Genomic DNA, 18,063 nt, shown 5'->3' on the forward strand with positions numbered 1-18,063 from the left:
AACTGGCCCGCCTCATGGTAGTTCGGGACACTCCCCTATCCGAACTCAAGACCACCTCGCTCACCACTCCAGCACTTCGCCTTCGGGACGCCGAATTGAACAAACGTACCATACCTGACACCGAGGAGGTCCGTATCCAAGGGTGGCGCACCTGACTGACTTGGGATCTGACGCTTGACAGCCGCACTTCAACGGCCACCTGCCACCGTCATCGCCAGTCGCAGAGACGACTCCGACAAAGGGAGCAGTGGTGGTTCTGTCCAGCAGAGGGGATGACACCCAAACTGGTAGGAGCCCAGAGGTAATCATACCCGACCTGACAGAAGCTTAAGAGTGAGTGCACGAGGTGGTTATAAAAGGCTCCCTACCCCCTAAGAACAAGGTATGTGAACTTTGCGACATCTGGTTTTATCTTGCCTTTGAAAGAATTCTAACTTGAGCTTCGGAGCATTCATACCGGTTTCCCCCCGGAGCTTCCTCATCTTCTCTGTTTCAGGCTCCTTGTAGCTCCGTTCAGAGGCAATGTCGTTGACAGTTAGGACCAGCCGAATTGCGCACCATCAGGTGGCATGTAATTCTTTTAAATTTTTTTATGTTTTTCAATATTATTTATAACTTTCCAGAAGCTATGGAATTTTTAATGTTATTTATAATAAAATAAGTGTTTTTAATATTTTCAAAATAATATTATTTTCATTTTCAAAATGATATTATGTAATTAATTGATTAAATCTTTTAAAAATTACCTCAAGCAAAATTATTTAATTTAACATAATTCAATCTTATATGCATGTGCCCCTTTGCTAGTCTTTCATTTAAAATTCCTCCGAGTCGACTTTAAACATAGAACAAGTGTGAAAAAAAAATGACCATATATGATTGCCTAGAGTGCTCATATAGTGGCTCAACTTGAGAATTATCTTTTAAACCTACCTGTTCATGGAATGCGATGGGGTTGGAGAGGCAACTTTTGGTATAGGTGCAACTTTGATGAGCCCAACCCTAGTCTGAATGATCCAATATGCAATTTTATACGAGTCGAGCTTAGATTTTTTATTATTAGTTTGGGCTTGGGCTTAAAATTTGGGTTTGGCGCCAGCCTAGAGGCCCTAGACTTTAGGTTATTCAAATTTAGTCGGACCCCGATCCAATTATGTACATGCTTTTTTTGGTAAATCATACACATGCATATATGCATACATATACATATACATTTATATCAAATTTTAGTGTAGGATGGTTGACCAATATGGGCTAGGCTTGAATTAGACAGTTTGAACTTGACCTCAGGATCAAGCTAGACTTGGGCCTAGGTTGAACTTAAATTAGGGCTGAAAACAGTATCTAATTATCAAAATTAGAACTTCATCCTATTTAATATATACATATATATATGCTCACATATACTTAAAATTTATACTAAATCTATAGGTAAAGTTGGTTTGGATGTTTTATTTTCACTAAATTGTCATAAGTTCAAGTTTCTTACAAATAATTTTAAATTCATTTAGTTCATAAAATATAGGGAAAATCTATGATACCGGAAAGACATGGTACTGGAAGAGCTTTGACCAATCAAAGAACCCCTCGTGAATTTTGATGAATACCATCTTATTGGTCACCTTTTTATGATACTGGTTGTTTGGCTACAAGTTTTTTTAATATCATAATTGAACCCTAAAATACAATATTAAAATTATTTTAGTTCACTTTATTAATAATATACAATATTTTGATCATTTTAAGTTTAATTTATTTATACTATTTAGTATCCTATTATAATCAGAACTCAATTTGAATCCATTAGATATCCGATGGATATGATCCCCATTCGAATTCAAATATAAACGAATTAAAATCGAGTCTCCTTATATCTGATTCGGTTCGATTAGCACACCTGACTTGCACCCTAAATTTTTGGAAGTTGAGCTTCTTACGTTACTAGAGCAGTCGTTTAGAAAACGAAGTGATGTTAGGGTTATTTAAAATAATAATTTACCGTGAAGCCAAGAAATCACATTGGCTGTTTGGGGAAAAAAACAGCCTGGGCTGTTTTGGGAGCCTCTACACATGATAGTTTAACTAATTCAGATCATTGTTTGTCTTTTCAACTAAAATAATATTGAGTATAAATACTATTTTACCTACATTCATTATGAGATGTCATTCACAGCTAGGGATGAGCAAAAAAAAAATCGAAAAAATCCAACCGATCGAAACTGAACCGAAAAATTGGTTAATCAAACTGATCAATTCAGTTTTAATTAACCAATATAAAAACCGACAATTAATCAAACTGGCCGATATACATATATTTCTATATATTATATATATTTATGTATATTATATATTATATATTTTATATATATTATAAATTAATAAATATGTATTATATATAAATATGTATTTATAATATATGATATATTATTTATTATTTAAAATATAATAGTATATATATATTTATAATTTTTTATTATATTTATAATTATAAAAATTTAAAAACTGAAAAATCGACGAACCGAACTGATGAACTGATTAATCGATTGGTTTTGATTCAGTTTCGATTATCGGTTTTCAAAAAACCTATATTACCACTTCGGTTAAAAAAAGCCCCACGTGATCACCCTGTAAATCACAGCACGCTCCTAATAAAATCCAATCTATTTTTCACAAACAGCCAAAGTTTTTACTAATTGAAAGGATAAGAATTCAAGATCTTTGGAGGTTGCTCTCTACCTCTACGGCTCTACCCCCTGTAAATTGTTAGAGCTGCTCTTCTTGTGTACCCTCCTCCTGTTACGTGCATGGGTGATGGGACCGAGATCGACGTGCGAAACCACATGCAATGGACCTACCACTCAACCTATTAATTAACCGACGTGCACTGTTAGCAAGGGGGTCGTTGAAGTTGGGAATGGGGTGAGTCATTTGTCAGTTGTGGTTTGTTATGGCTGAGGTTCAATTCTGCGATGGCCCCCGTGACCCGATGCCCAAGAACATACACGCGTTTGAAAGAAAAATCAAAACATCACATCAACTGATTTCTCCCTTCAAACACAATGGCGTATTCGAATTTTGGGGTCGCTCCAATGCAGGGACGACGGCCGCAGCGGACGTGAACTCAACTCATTATTCATTAACAATCGTGTCAGTAGCAAGCTGTTTGGTTGTAGCGGGTTTCGATTTTCGTTGAAGTTCCTTGGCTCTTCCCTGAGGTTCCTTCGCTCTTCCACCCATAGGGTCCAAGGCGAAGACGAAGCAGAGCGGGAAGAAGAAAAAACAGGCTGAACAGTACATACAAAGATTGTAAATTATTAGAAAACTAGAGGATTGCGAATTTATTGTAGGGAATTTCCGAGATTGGAAGATTTATGTAAGGATATCAATGGTATTCAAAAATCTGATTTTCAATTTGATATTTAACATAATCGAATTGAAATCGGATAATTTAAATATTTAATCGGTCGAATTCAGATATTCTATTCTTACTGAATAGTTAATCGGATTTGAATTCGGATATGATCTGATTCGATTCAATAAATATCCGAATTCGATCGATTATTTAATTCTTATATATAATATATAAAATATTTTATATAATATATATAATAATTAAGTTATATAAATAATTTATATATTTATATTTTTTATATCAATAATAAATTAATTTTATATATTTATTAATTATCTAAAATAATTAATTAATCGAATTCAAATCAAATTAAATATTTAAATATTTAATCAGATTCAAATTCAAACATTAATTTTCAATATCCGTCAAATATCAAATTTTCTAATCAGATTCGAAGTTGGATATTGCCTGATCTGATTCGAATTTAAATATTGACTGATCCGATTTGAAGTGTCAAGCAAAGAAAAAACCCAAAAGAAAAAAAAAAACGAAAAAGAAAAAGCCCTCTGTCTCTTTTATCTTTATTACGTGGATCATTCTTTAACTATCTACCTATCCCCTTCATCATTAAGAAAACTGAGCGGCTGAGCTAGAAGCTAGTGGAGACTATCTGATCACTGCTTATAAATAAACGACTTACTGGCAAAACATCTGAGATCGATGTAATTCTACGTAGCATAAATGGGTTCAAGGGAAGATCGCCCGGAGATCGTTTTCTTCGATTTGGAGACAACGGTCCCCTCCGAAGCTGATAAAGGCCGTTGCGTATTGGAGTTCGGCGCGATTCTTGTCTGCCCCAAAACACTGAAGGAGCTCGATAGCTACTCTACCTTCGTCAGGCCCGCCAACCTCTCCGTCGTCCCAGATATATCCCGGAAAGGCCTCACCCGAGAAGCGGTCAATTCTGCCCCTACTTTTCAAGAAATCGCCGATAGGGTCTACGACATACTCGACGGTTCATCTCCATTTCTAGCTCCTTCACTCTCTCTAGCTACTATATATGATGCATTTTGCCTTTGTTAATTTTTGATCGTATCATTGGCTTGTAGGTCGAATTTGGGCAGGTCACAATATTGTGAAGTTCGACTGTATTCGCATCCGTGAGGCGTTTGCGGAGATCCGTCGCGTGCCGCCTGAGCCAAAAGCAATTGTTGATTCCTTAACATCATTGAACCGCACATTCAGGAACAGAGCTGGAAACCTTAAGGTACCATTGCTGCCAAATTCCTCTTAATGGTTAGCTCGGTATGAACTATATATTTTCTTGATATATATTAATTATGTAGTTCGAAAGATGACATACCAAAATTGGCTCTCTGCATACAGCTGGAAACTCTGGCAAACCATTTTGGCCTTGGACAGCAGAGGCACAGGTAATTGGGAATCTGGGATGCTCAATTGGAAAGCATTAATTTATAGTCTTAATTAAAGGGAATGCCTTACCTTTTGTTACTCACCGGCCAAACAAGCCCAAAATTGTTGATTTCTCTCCAAAGAAGTCTCCGAATAATCCTTACTGACTTCAATTCAGGAGCTTGGAAGATTCTCGGCTGAATCTGGAGGTTGTCAAGTATTGTGCAGCGGTTTTGTTCTTGGTAAGTCTTTGCATATATCTTAAACCAAAACGCGTCTCTAGTAAAATTAAATCGACGAGGGCGACTTGCCGCAGGAATCAAATACAGTTCAACCAGAAAATTTTCAAATGAGTAGGGCTACTAATGATCAGATGGATATTGATGAACGCCCGGAACCAGATGATGAAGTGGAGGAAATTAGACCAGTTTCCAAGTTCCCTGCTGCAGGAACGCCTTCTACCCCACTAAGAATTTTGTCCAGTGATGATGGCTTCGTAGATCCCTCCGAGGTTTTGCTTGATTGTATCAGTGCATCCTTTGTCCCATACTCGGGAGGCAAGAAAATTCAAGTGCTGCACAGAGATGTGCAATTGCAGCTTTACTGTGCGGGATTAAGAGTGCGATTTGGTATAAGCCGGCAGTTTGCTCCAAAATTGAGTTTCGTGGTAGACCCACCACCCATCCTCTGTGAGGTTCTGGATGTATGCAGTGGTATTGCACAAACAAGACATTTGGACTCTGGCAGCAGCTCTCAGTGGATGCCTACTGTGGAGAGAGAGAGCGAATTCTCAAACTACCCTACCATTCGAGTGCGGTAAGTACCAGTAAATAGCTTTTAGCTTTTTCTTGTGGTGATGGTGACCATATAAATCGGAATCCACAGCTGGAGCTTTATTGCCAACTACTGCAAGTATCCATCTTCATCTAAACTCTTTTTTTTTTTTTTTTTTTTTTCTTTCTTGTTGATTGTTGCTAAATTACTACAGATTAAGGGACAACGATGCTACGGAGATATCCAGGAGAGAAATTTCGGGCAATCTACAGAAAATCCAGTTCAGTGAATTTGAATCCCTACTTGTTCCACGAAGAACTTTGGTGGATGCTTATTTATCCTTGGATACGTATGACTACAAGGGGTTCGCAGGCATCCGTCTAGTGGCCAAAAGGTTGATTATCCATTAATTCCCAGCACTGGGACTGGCTTTGGGTATTCCGCGGTCAGTATGTTGATCACTAACGTTATGTTTGTTTTGAAGGAAAAGGTAAGGAACGTAAGGAATAGGTTTTCCTTTCTTTCCCTACTTTTTCCTTTAAACCAAACAGAGCCTAAGACTGTGAACTCGTATATAAATTCGGTGACTCGTGACTCGACTCAACATCCAACTAGGGGTCCATTGCTGACTTGCTGTATATCAATTATCAAATAAATGTTTATGTAAAAAACGTTATATTATATGCTTATTGCTTTTATTGTTTGGTCGGGTGTTTTACGGTTGTTTCAAGTAACGCCCATTGGGTGGCATGATTTGAACCTGGTCACCCAATGCCAAAATGTACATTAATGTCTACATGCAATAATAAAACATTAATTTATTTTCAACAACTTTAACTATAAATTAAAAGGAATAATATTAAAAATTAGTATTTTATAAATCAATGGATTAAATGATTTAGAAAATCCACATATATATATCTTTATTTTAATACTTAAAATTTATAAATTTGCATTTGATATGTCTTAAAATTTTTATCAATTATTAATTAATATCTTAATTTTTATTAAATATCAATATATTTATTATTTATAAAAATAAAAATATTATTTACAATATATTCGAAAATATAATATAAGTTGAATCTATCAAAAAAATATTTTTTTTAATTTAAAAAATTTATAAAAATAAAAATATTAATAATGGAATAATTATTTTAGTAATTAAAATTTATGAATTTTTATATGATATGCATCTTCAAAATTTTAATCAACCTGATATATTTTAAGTTAATATTATATATTTTTATAATTAATTGATATTTCAATTTACATTTTATAATAACATATTTATTGTTTATAAAACTAAAAATAGTAAAATAGAAAAAATGATATAATAATTCAAATATAATAGTTGCATATGTTTCATGCCTTGCATTTTAATATAAAATAAAATAATAATGACTTTTTATATGTATTAATTTGTAAAAATCTATATAATAGGTGCCTTGGGATCTTGCATATGTTTCGTACCTGTATCAGTATTCAAGTTGTCTAATACAATACCCGATACCTGTATTTGTATAAACTTAAAGTGCACCACATAAGTATTTCGTTTCAATAAATGTTGAGGCATTAGGGGAAGTAAGAATTTGAAGTTTCCCCCAATGCCTCGTACACAAAAAGCAAAGCATTTTTGTTTTTTAGTGTTTTATGCACAATAAACACCAATGCCTATGTGACACTGATGGTGGTGTTTTTTCAATAAACGTCCACATAACCAAACATAGCTATAATGTCCGGAGGAAAGTACCTCAACCGGAGAAGTAGCAGGTGATGGATACCACAAGTATTAACTCAGCAGGTCCCCTAAGAACTAACGTCAAAGTGAAGATGATATTAAGATGATGTGACCTAACTCAAGTCTGGTTTAGAAAACCAAGGTATATGATTACACATAGAGTTCCACTGAAAATCAGCGTGAAGCATCGTTGCCGGCGTTTTAACATGTCGCAAATCACCTTCTGTAGCCAACTCGAGTAATTACAAGGAGTACACCTACCTCACCTCTTCCTTTGATCTGTCATAATACTGCTTCATGTCTATACCACGGGGCATCTTTCTTACTGAATTAGTCACATCTATGATCTCTGCTATGAGTAGACTTATTATCTTTATGAAGTTTGCTAGTTCAATTTGAACATATCTTTTATAGTTTGCTTGTCTAGTTACTCGTTTTAGTTGATCGAGTAATCAATTTATATAGCCTTAGCTTTTTTTAGTTTCTTTTCACACATATAAATTGATTACTGGATCAACTAAAACGAATAGGTGAGAACCGGCAGCTCTCCCACATATGTAGACTCTTTCCCCGCTTAACTGACCAATTCGAGGATATAGTGCAAGGCCTCTATGAACTATGGAACATGGATTCCAGTAGCCTTCTCCTAGCACCTTTCAACAGAGGCCACTTCCGTTAAATTGATTCAATCAGAACAAACGACCCTTGGACCCTCAATGACTAGTGGATCCTTAAGCAACCTTGGGTCCCGGGTCTTCCTCGATATGCCTGGAATATCCATGAAATTGAAATTTGGGTTCAAATACATGACCTCCCTTTTGAAACCCTTTCTGTCAATGTAGGACGTCCTCTCTTCGAACGCATTGGTCCTATCCATCTAGTCTTAGTCATTCATAACTATATTAGGGCCAAAGTCATTATCTCTATTAATCGTCCTCCTCAAACTGGTTCTTTTGTAAGTATTCATAACTGAATTACTTACAGGTATAGATATGAAGACTTCCTTAGAATCTGTTATGCGTGTGGAAGAATTGGTCACCTCTACTGTCAATGTTCTCAACCTCTCCCAAATACCTCAGGACACCCATTTGAGTAGTTTTTTAAAAGGCGAACCATGAACCACCCAAAACCCTAGCTGAGAGCGAAGCAAGCATTGCGACGGTTATGGCGTCGTCCCATTTTCGGTGATTTCGTAAACCTCAACAATCCTACCCCCCTCCCTTTGAAAACCTTCAAGATGAAGCGAACGCTTCCCCACCCCAACAGTCAGCCCACAATAATGAAAATCCACCACCCGCACCACCAATTCCTAACAACCAAGCATCTCCCTCGAGTTCTACCCCCCTCCTTTACGTGTTTCAGCAGAGACTTTTCAGCTGGCAGCAACTACCTAGGATATCTTCAATCATCTTTTTAAGGATGAACCTAGTCCCTCTTCTTCCAGAGGTAAAAGACCCCACATTGACCTCTTATCAAATCTAGAATCTGAACAGCTAACCCCTGATTTACCCACTTACGATAGACCTGAACCATAAGGTACAGTAGACCAAGAAGAGAAAATTGTTTCTATTAATCAAGTAGTTCTAACTAACTTGAACACAGAATCATAGAATCAAGAAGCGGTAAATCTCTCTCTCTATTTTATCTATCTTTTGTTTTACTTTCTATTGGCGGAGGTGGCTGGCCCTTATCAACCCCACCCATTCCAATGATTGTCTTAAGTTGGAACTGCCGTGAGGCTGGGCGTCCCAAGGCGGTTTAGGGTTTACAGGACTTTGTCCACCGTTTAAGCCCAGATTTTATCTTTTTATGTGAAACAAAAATTCCAGATGAAAAATTAAATACTTTAGCTACTAAAATCCGTTATCCTAATCTAGTCACTCTAAATCCTGAAGGAAGAGCAGGAGGTCTAGCAATATTATGGAAAGCTAATTTTTTTGTTACTGCTGAGCTCTCTACCCAAAGGTATGTCTTCCTTAAAATTCATTCCTTAAACAATGATCGGTTCTTGATCTTTATTTACGGACCTTTTGTAAAACATCTTAGAAATAAATTTTGGTCTAAATTGCATAATTTAGATAGTCCTTACATGCTTATAAGAGATTTTAATGAAGCTGCCTCTATTAATTGTTTAGCTCCTTCTACTTCTTATAACTCTTTGAGATTATCCTCCAGACAATATAGAAATATGATAATTGAATAAATATGCTAGAATTAAACTTACAAGGAGGAGACATTTCTTGGACAAATAAAAGATCCATAGGACATATCCAAAGAACCTTGGATAGGGTTGTTGTGCCTCCAAATTGGCTCTCTCTTTTTCCTCATGCAACCCTTTCCTTAGGTTCAAAATGGGGTTCGAGTCATCACCCCCTCTTCCTGAACCTGAACCCAAAACTCCTTAGTCACCCAAAACCTTTCAGATTTTTTGAGATGTGACTATCTGAGTCTTCTTGTATTCAAATCATTGAGGATAGTTGGCAAACTATCATTAATGGACATGCAGCCTATCGAGTTACAAAAAAATTAGATATCCTAAAGCATCATTTAATAAGTTGGAGAAAATCAAAATTCATTGAACCCAGAATTAAAATCCAAAAGTTAGAAGAACAAATTCTCCAACTAGAGCAATTAAACACCTTGGATCAAGAAAATCATTTATACAAGGAGCTAAATCATGCAACAAACCAATTAGAAAGTTTTTGGAGACAAACTTCACGTCAAACTTGGTTGCAATTGGGAGATAAAAATACAAGTTATTTTCACAAGAGTATTCTTTTTAGAAGGAAAAGGAACTGCATAGATGGAATTAAAGATGATCAAAATAACTAGAAAACTGAGCATGCTAATATCACTAAGATTTTTCTTGATTATTTCGCCAATGTTTACTCTTCTCAACCCTGTGAACAGTTGGAAGAACTTTCAAATCTTTTCACTCCAATAATCTCGGAGGAAGAAAATAGCATGCTCATAGCTATCCCTTTAGCTGAGGAAATTAAAGTAGTCCTTTTCAATATTGGAAGTTTAAAATCCCAGGCCCTGATGGTATGCCTGCACTCTTATTTAAGGAATTTTGGGATCTGATGGGACCGGACTTAATTATGTTGGTATAAGAATTTTTTCAAAACAAAAAAAAAATGTTGAAAAGACTAAACCACACTTTCATTTGCCTCATCCCTAAAAAAAGTAGACTACTCTAAGGTCCAAGACTATAGACCTATTAGTCTTTGCAATGTTGCCTATAAAATAATTGCCAAAGTTATAGCTGGTAGGCTTTGTAAAGTCTTAGACAAATGTATCTCACCTAACCAAGAAGCCTTTATTCTTGGCAGATAGATGTCTGACAATTCTTTCATTACCCATGAGATCTTTCACTTTCTCAAACATAAGAAATGAGGAACATGCTACTTAGGTCTAAAACTAGATATGTCAAAAGCTTATGATAGACTAGAGTGGCCTTTTCTCATCCAAATTCTTTTTGGGTTTTACCCCAAATTTCTATCAACTAATCACAGAGTGCATCTCAACTGTTTCGTACCCAGTCCTTATCAATGGTACCTTAGAAGGACATTTTCATCCTTCTAAAGGTTTAAGACAAGGAGATCCCTTATCTCCTTATCTTTTCATTCTAGCAATGGAGAGATTTTCAAGACTCCTCCACCAAACTGAACTAGAGGGAAAAATCCAAGGTATACCCATATCAAGATTTTCACCCAAAATTTCTCACATTTTTTTTGCGGATGATATTATGATTTTCATTAGAGCCCATAGAATTGAAATAGATAACCTGATCCAAATCATCAATAAATTCCAAGCCCTCTCAGGTCAACTAGTCAACATAGACAAATCCGGTTTATATTGCAGCAAAAATATCCATCCCCGACTCCAAAGATTAATCTCTAGTCAATTAAAAATCAGATCCCTCCACAAAGATTCAAAATATCTAGGACTTCTCATTTTTTGGAATAAAAATAAGCACTCTAAATTAACCTTTATCCTAGATTATCTAAAACCAAAACTAAATTCCTGGAGGGCCTTAGCCATAAGTCAGGCAGGGAAACAAGTTTTAATCCAATCAGTACTTCACTCCATCCCAATTCATGCCATGACTTTAACAAAATTCCCCAAAAAAACCATAGATCAAATGGAAAAAATAATAAAAAATTTCTGGTGGGGAACTTCCCCTTCTAAACCTAATCCTTTCCATTGGTGTTCTTGGAATACTTTAATGTTACCCAAATTCCAAGGAGGCTTAGGCTTTAGGAATCTTCAATTAACAAACAAAGCTCTCATAAAAAAAACAGCTTGGAGATTCTTGAATGAACAAGATAAATTATGGGCCCAACTATGGAAATCTAAATATCTCAAATCAAAAAATTCTCCCCCTACTCCATCACATCTTCAAGTTCTTTCTTCTAGAAATCTATGGCACCTTCCCTAGTCAAGCTTTCTTCTGAATGTGGAGCTATAGTTAAAGAGCTTTCTAATTTCCCAATTGATCAAAGACCTTGGACACAAAATCAGCATCATTTTCTTGGTTAGCTTTTCCGTTAGCTCCAAGTCTCAAAAATATGAATATAGATCAGCTTATCTACCAGGGTCATTGGAATAGGGACTTACTTCAAACTCTTTTTAACTCAGAAGAAGCATCTAAAATTTTAAAGACTCCCATTTTCTCAGAATCCTACTCCAATGATTGGATCTGGACTCATCATAACTCAGGCAAATTCACAGTAAAAGAAAGCTACAAACTAAATTTCTGAGATATGGATACTCAGATTGATCCAAACCTGTTCTTCTATTTTAAAAAACTATGGAAATTGAAAATAGCACCTCATTTTCAACTATTTTTCTGGAGAGTGTTAAATAATTCCATCCCTATTAAAGATAAACTTTTTCATGATAATCAACTTAAAACTTGTTCTTTTTTTGTGGCCTACAAGCTGAAAACATAAACCATCCGTTCATGGATTGTACTTACAGTTGAGTAATTTTATTTGCCAATCCTTGGAATATCCAGTTTCATTTTCTTTATCAAGGATCATGGAGTAACTGTATTAAAAACTTATATAATCAGATCCGAGATAACTCATTATTCATGAACATTCTCAATTGGGTAGCTACAGCCTCCTACTACATTTGGTATGCTCGAAATGAATTGATATTTAACAAAAAACTCATTCACCCAACCACCCTTCTCCTGAAAATTACCAGCTCTTATCAGATAGCTTAATACAAAAGTACAAAGAATCCTAACAGAGATTTGCATACAATGAATAAAATCCCTCTTAATATATCTCGTTCAGTAGATCTCATTACTTTTACTGATGCAGGTAAAATCTCATATTCTCTTTACTCCTATGGTGCTGTATTTATCTCCACTAACTTATCCTATATTCGAACAATTGGAGGAAGAATTCATCTGTTTTGGAAGCTGAATCATTTGCTGTTTTGCAGGCATTATCAAATATTTCGCAATGGGATGTAAATGAAGTATGTATATATTTGGATGCTCAACAAGTTATAGAAGCTCTTAATCAGAAGAGTACTCTTGATTGGTCCTGCCATTGGTTCTTGTCGAGGATCAGTTCTTTAGCTTCTAAATATAGACACATATACTTTAACTATGTAAATAGGAAATATAACTACTCAGCCCACAAGGTATCCCATCTAGCTAAACACTATTGTACTTCATTTTTTTGTCTAACTATCAGGAAGGGATACCTAAAGTGGAAGACTTTGTATCTTTTTGTTTTGTTTGAATATAAGGAATCCTTCAAAAAAAAAAAAAACCAAACATAACTACATGTTTTAATGATGCTTTTCTTGAGAAACTAGAAAAGTTGTTGAAAAAACGTTTATTAGAGTTTTATGACAGTCACAAGTAAAAACTTTTCTTGGAACAAATGGCTATCACATAATCCTAGAAAAAACATTTTTTTTGATAAATAATTTAACTAAACAAAATTTTAGGATCTGTTGGGGGGAAACGCCTATCTGATGCCCAGATAGCATGGGAATGAAACAAACATCATCTAAGGAGGTGTTTGACAATATAATTACTGGTTTTGTTTTTGAAAACAAAAATAACTACCACACCAGCAAACTAATGTTTTCAATTGCCATTGACTCGGACAATTAGACCGTTTAGCCTGGGAACCGTCTAGGCAATCGGTTCCATTTTACCCTAAGCCCAGCCTCTGGAAAAAAACTGTTGAATTGGTCAACGATTCATTGACTCAGGTGGTTGATCCATCGACCCGTTCGACCTATTCAACAATTTTTTTTTTTTTTTTTTTGTCAGAATAGGCTGTCGTTCAAACTGGACCACAGGAAACCGATGGCCAAAACTATTCCGATTCCATATTGATTTTTAAAACATTGCAGCAAACAATATAATTTTATTAATGCGGTAGCAAACAATATAACAATATAATTTCTACTGCAGAGCTATAAACATTCAAAATGTCAACAGCCCACCTTCTATGCACCAAAACTCGCCCATGAATTGGCATCAATTCTGAACTGACACCTATCCCAACTATAACATGAATGTGGTTTGATAACAACTAAAGCCGCTGAACTGAACGAATTATTTCTTCTTTTAGTGAATAAATTATTAAAAGAAGTTGTGACTTGTGAGCTCCTTAACAACTTATTGCATTGATTACTGTATGATGCACAAAATGCAAGTAACCTGTTAGATCCGGCTGAAATTTTCAGTTTTTCAGCTCAAATGGTTTAACATGTATATGGTGGAATTGGAAAATTAATTGCAATCACATTCCGAAATTTGTGTCCACTTTATACCAGAGTAAAATTCAACAAAATGCAAAATCGAACTGATAGGAGGGGGGTTCCAATTTATCTATAATTTAAGTGGTATTGGGGTCTATTGAACCCAATACAACTGCGTTCCAAGTCCACTCGATTTCAATTGAGACATCGAGTCAAATAAACTTTGTTGGGAAAAAGTTGGTTTGGTTGAAGGTGTGGTTGATACCAGAATCCAATCAACTCCACATGTCTGCTTATGAGCTTTTGATAAGATCTTGATGTCATATCTATATCAGTTTGTGGTTCTCTTATTTCAAATGTAGGATGACCACATGGCATATGTTCTGTGGCTCTGTGCTCTGCTCCCTGATCTCATTGCAAATTATTCTGCAGAGAGATATAAACTGAGTTTCTCGAATGGAATTTGTTTGAAGGCATTTAAAAAGAAGGCGCTTTAGTTTATCTCTCTGCTACTTCCCTTTAATTAGAGGAAAAAATAAAAAATAAAACTTAATTCTATATTTATATTTATTTTCTTTTTGTAAATTTCTTTCCTCTTTCTTTATTATTTATTAGTTGGGACTAATGTGATGTCCAGGATTTGTTAAATGAAATTAACAAAGAGCCTTATGATGTTTGAAAAGCCTTTCATGAACATACAAAAAAAAAAAACCAAAGAGGATACCCTATTGATAATTTATGGCCTTCAAAAAATTTAAAGCTAATTAAGCTCAGAAATTAGAGATAAGAAACCATGCATGCTTTTTCCCTATGAATTTATGATAGAGATAAGCTCATGTAGAGATATATTCACCCCTAAAACTTATTTTTGTTGGATATGATGAATGCATTATACCATGAACATGGTCAATATTTTATGTAAGATTTTGTATATCATCGTCGTTGTCACCGTCATCATCATCATCATAATCAGTGTTTTCGAGTCATTGTTAAGCCGAACAGTCAAACTGTTTTTTAGCAAAATATCGTTGACTTGGTTATTAGCAACTTGCTGATTTGAGCAGTCAAACCATTGACATTGGACAATGGTTTTTGGCCGTTTTTATTTTAATTACTTTTTTAATTTAGAGCAGGCCATTCATTTGAACTGAACATCAAATCGTTGACTCAAAAACTAGTGGCCAAACAAGTTCTGGTTCTGGGTCCATTTTTAAAACATTACTTGTAATAATTTACTTCTTCTAAATGGAGCTGTTGGTGATCTTTCTATTCATGTGACCAACCTTCCTAGTTTACTCAAAGGTTTCTATGATGTATTCGTTCCTAATCTTATATTTTTTAGTTTTTCCACTCATCCATCTTAATATTTACATTTATGCCATACTTATTTTTTGAATATATCTTCTGAATGCCTAATACTCTATCTCATGCATACAACTATCCTTCAAGTATTTTATAGAATTTTCTTTTTAATTAATCTAAGAGGTATTCTCATATCACGCAAAAGTATAGGTGTATATACATGCATGTATATCTATTTTATATTTTCATTATGTTATTTAGGAGTGCTAAATTGGAATTGGAATAAGGGAGAAAGAAGAGGCCAGGCTTGTCCTGCATTATGGTCGGGCTTGCAAGATAAGCTCTTGCTTTGGCCCGGCTTTTCTCTGCTCAGTGGTCAGTGCTCCCACCCCGTTCTCAAGGTCAAGACAAAGCAAAAGAACATGAAACACAGTAACAGTAGTCGTGGCACAAGCTGGACCATCCTTCCCAAGGCTTCGCCTTATCCTTTCGAAAAGGAATGTGCGTCGTAATCTCGATCGACCGCCAATACGAAATAACTCCTCTACAAAACCTCAGCAAGTCCAATGGAGCCCGTATGTTCCATTCCCACGCCAGCCATCAACATCAACCACACATACTGATCGCCGATTGCCATTTCTCTCTCTCTCTCTCTCTCTCTCTGAGTTGCTGCTGCTTCTGCAAAAATTGAATCAAAGAAAAATGTGTGAGGTTTCAAGTCAACTCGTTCCTTGCCGGCGGAGTTTGGTATTTCCAGGTAGTGGTCGTGTAACATTGTCTCCGCGAAGTTGGGGTAGTTTTAAAGACTTGAATGTCTCTCATGGCTGTGGTGCGAATTGTGAACAGGTGCTCATGTTAGGAAAGGGGGATGGAAAAGACAGGTGGGTATGGTTCCAAAGTGGCAATGTCATGTCGCTATGACCTCCAAAACTCAATTCTCCATCATGAATCAGATTAAGCCTTCTAACTACTCTTCCAGAATTACTACTGACATCCCCCTCTATGAGTCTCCAGGGGTACTACTACTCCCCGCCCCCTTCTCCTCTCTCTGAAACTGAAAGTTGCTCTTAGTTCCTTCAATCAATTTCACATTGGAATATTGAAAATTACTCTCAATTGGCAGGCTTCTTTTGATCAATACCTGAATGATCGGAATAGAGTGTTCCAAGCAATATTTCCGGAAAAACGAAGAAGCCAGAGGTTGAATGAGGTAAGACTTATTCAATTCATCTTATTCATTTGAAAGTTCCACTATATATCATTTTGGCATGCCACAGAGGTAGAACTTTTTTTTTTTATCACAAAGGTAGGATCTTATCTATGGAAATTCTTACTGTCACGATTTGACCTCTTCCCTTTGAGATTGTGAATATTGTTTTTACTTTTCTTTAGTAAAGTTGCGAAAATGTCCATTAAATAACTTTTTTTTTTGGTATAGCAGTGAAATAAAAAAGATGTATATTGAAGAACAGAACTGATCAGTGAAAGAAGCAGAGCTACTTGCATTGATCACACGAAAACTGGTTCCCGAAGGAACATTATTTATGTGTACCAGTAAGTCTCGCTCTTTCTGTATCCTAAATGGTTATGGTGGATGTATGCAGGAGGAGTGGAGAATTCAGATGTTGCCTATACAGTTCCTTTTTCTGACAGTTTGGCCAGTAATTGACATGAGGTTGAGATGCAAATCTGAAGGGAAAGGTTACCCACCTGGAGTTCCTGTCGATGTCACCAGGGTCCTTGAGCTTGATGTTGTAAGTCTTACTTCTACGTGATAATGACCAATATAAAATGGCTTTAAGTGTTGATTAATTATGCAACAGAAGAGTGAACCATAGCATATTAATCCCTGAAAAGCTGTAAATTTTGCAGACAAGATGGGAGCTCCAAGGTCTTGACAGTGCTGCCCAGCCATCTGATTTTACGCTTGGAGTGAGAGGAGCTCTTTATCCTGATAGGCGGGGATTGCGGACACGACTTAAAGGTCAGTTGGAGATGGACATTAATTTTGTTCTTCCCCCCATGCTTGCTTTGATCCCAGAAGATGTTCGTAGAAGTGTTGCAGAATCGGTTAGTTCATTAAAATCAATACATGATATTTAATTTCTTGGCGTTTTCCATTTTATATGAGGCTGCTAAACAGTCAAACAGAGAAGCAAACATATTGAAGTGCCTAGGATTTGTTCCGAATTTTGCTGATGTATGTGCATGCCTCTACAGGTGCTGAAGAGGTTGGTGGAGAACATGAAACATAAAGTGAATGGTAGTTTGCTTTCGGATTTCAGTGAATTCAAGAGGGAGAGGGCCGAGATTCTTCGTAGTTGATCACTTGATCCTGCTTTTTCTTCTGCTCAACTGGATGGCTTTGTGTTTTATGTGACCCCGGTTTTAAATTTAAGAAGAAAGAGAATGCGAAATGGACAAAAGAGGAAACAGGTCCTACCAGAAGAACCTCATCTTCGTAAAGAACGTCCTCATTTTCTTTAACAATTCATTCATTCATTTATTTATTTTTTGAGTTGACTGGGATTTGTTACTTATATGTGCTGTAAAATTTTAATATTTTGAAAACACAAAGTCAATTGCTATATTTCCCATGCGACCCTCTTCTGAGCAACCTCCCCAACTGTTTTTAGAGTGTATAAAAGATTTAGCTTGACTGAACATTCAATCTTTGACATTAATTTTGATTTGCAACAAAAAGCTTTTAGCCTTTTACACTGGTCTTCAGACTTCCAGTATG

The 18,063-nt window shown here is 35.9% G+C and overlaps 2 protein-coding genes across 5 annotated transcripts; both read left to right on the forward strand.

The window, feature by feature from the left end:
• The first annotated feature begins 3,963 nt into the window (after nt 1-3,963).
• On the forward strand, nt 3,964-6,246 carry LOC104598065 (protein NEN1-like). Its single transcript, XM_010259959.3, has 6 exons — nt 3,964-4,367; nt 4,462-4,619; nt 4,739-4,785; nt 4,944-5,007; nt 5,082-5,581; nt 5,754-6,246. Exons 1-6 carry the CDS (start codon nt 4,094-4,096, stop codon nt 5,947-5,949), a joined length of 1,239 nt encoding a protein of 412 aa, XP_010258261.1. The 5' UTR covers nt 3,964-4,093; the 3' UTR covers nt 5,950-6,246.
• Nucleotides 6,247-15,737: 9,491 nt separating this feature from the next.
• LOC104598061 (uncharacterized) lies at nt 15,738-17,910 on the forward strand. 4 transcript variants are annotated; one of them, XM_010259956.3, is made up of 6 exons: nt 15,738-16,077; nt 16,167-16,201; nt 16,444-16,530; nt 16,925-17,074; nt 17,193-17,390; nt 17,541-17,910. In XM_010259956.3, exons 1-6 carry the CDS (start codon nt 16,023-16,025, stop codon nt 17,643-17,645), a joined length of 630 nt encoding a protein of 209 aa, XP_010258258.1. In that variant the 5' UTR covers nt 15,738-16,022; the 3' UTR covers nt 17,646-17,910. The 4 variants fall into 4 exon arrangements, with proteins under 4 accessions (XP_010258258.1, XP_010258257.1, XP_019053453.1 ...); XM_010259955.3 differs by having other exon boundaries at nt 15,760-16,077; nt 16,167-16,336; XM_019197908.2 differs by having other exon boundaries at nt 16,063-16,201; nt 16,762-17,074.
• The last annotated feature ends 153 nt before the right edge of the window (nt 17,911-18,063 follow it).

This window comes from Nelumbo nucifera, chromosome 4, assembly GCF_055504915.1.
Source record: "Nelumbo nucifera cultivar China Antique chromosome 4, China Antique-T2T, whole genome shotgun sequence".
In the NCBI taxonomy this organism is placed as follows: domain Eukaryota; kingdom Viridiplantae; phylum Streptophyta; class Magnoliopsida; order Proteales; family Nelumbonaceae; genus Nelumbo; species Nelumbo nucifera.

What these genes read in the sequence shown, in the direction of transcription:
- LOC104598065 (XM_010259959.3), top strand. Translation starts at nt 4,094, where the DNA reads ATGGGTTCAAGGGAAGATCGCCCGGAGATCGTTTTCTTCGATTTGGAG. An exon ending in CTTGGACAGCAGAGGCACAG is followed by an intron (nt 4,786 to 4,943) that starts GTAATTGGGAAT and finishes ACTTCAATTCAG; the next exon opens with GAGCTTGGAAGATTCTCGGC. An exon ending in TACCCTACCATTCGAGTGCG is followed by an intron (nt 5,582 to 5,753) that starts GTAAGTACCAGT and finishes AAATTACTACAG; the next exon opens with ATTAAGGGACAACGATGCTA.
- LOC104598061 (XM_010259955.3), top strand. Translation starts at nt 16,023, where the DNA reads ATGTGTGAGGTTTCAAGTCAACTCGTTCCTTGCCGGCGGAGTTTGGTA. An exon ending in GCGGAGTTTGGTATTTCCAG is followed by an intron (nt 16,078 to 16,166) that starts GTAGTGGTCGTG and finishes AATTGTGAACAG; the next exon opens with GTGCTCATGTTAGGAAAGGG. An exon ending in GTAGAAGTGTTGCAGAATCG is followed by an intron (nt 17,391 to 17,540) that starts GTTAGTTCATTA and finishes ATGCCTCTACAG; the next exon opens with GTGCTGAAGAGGTTGGTGGA.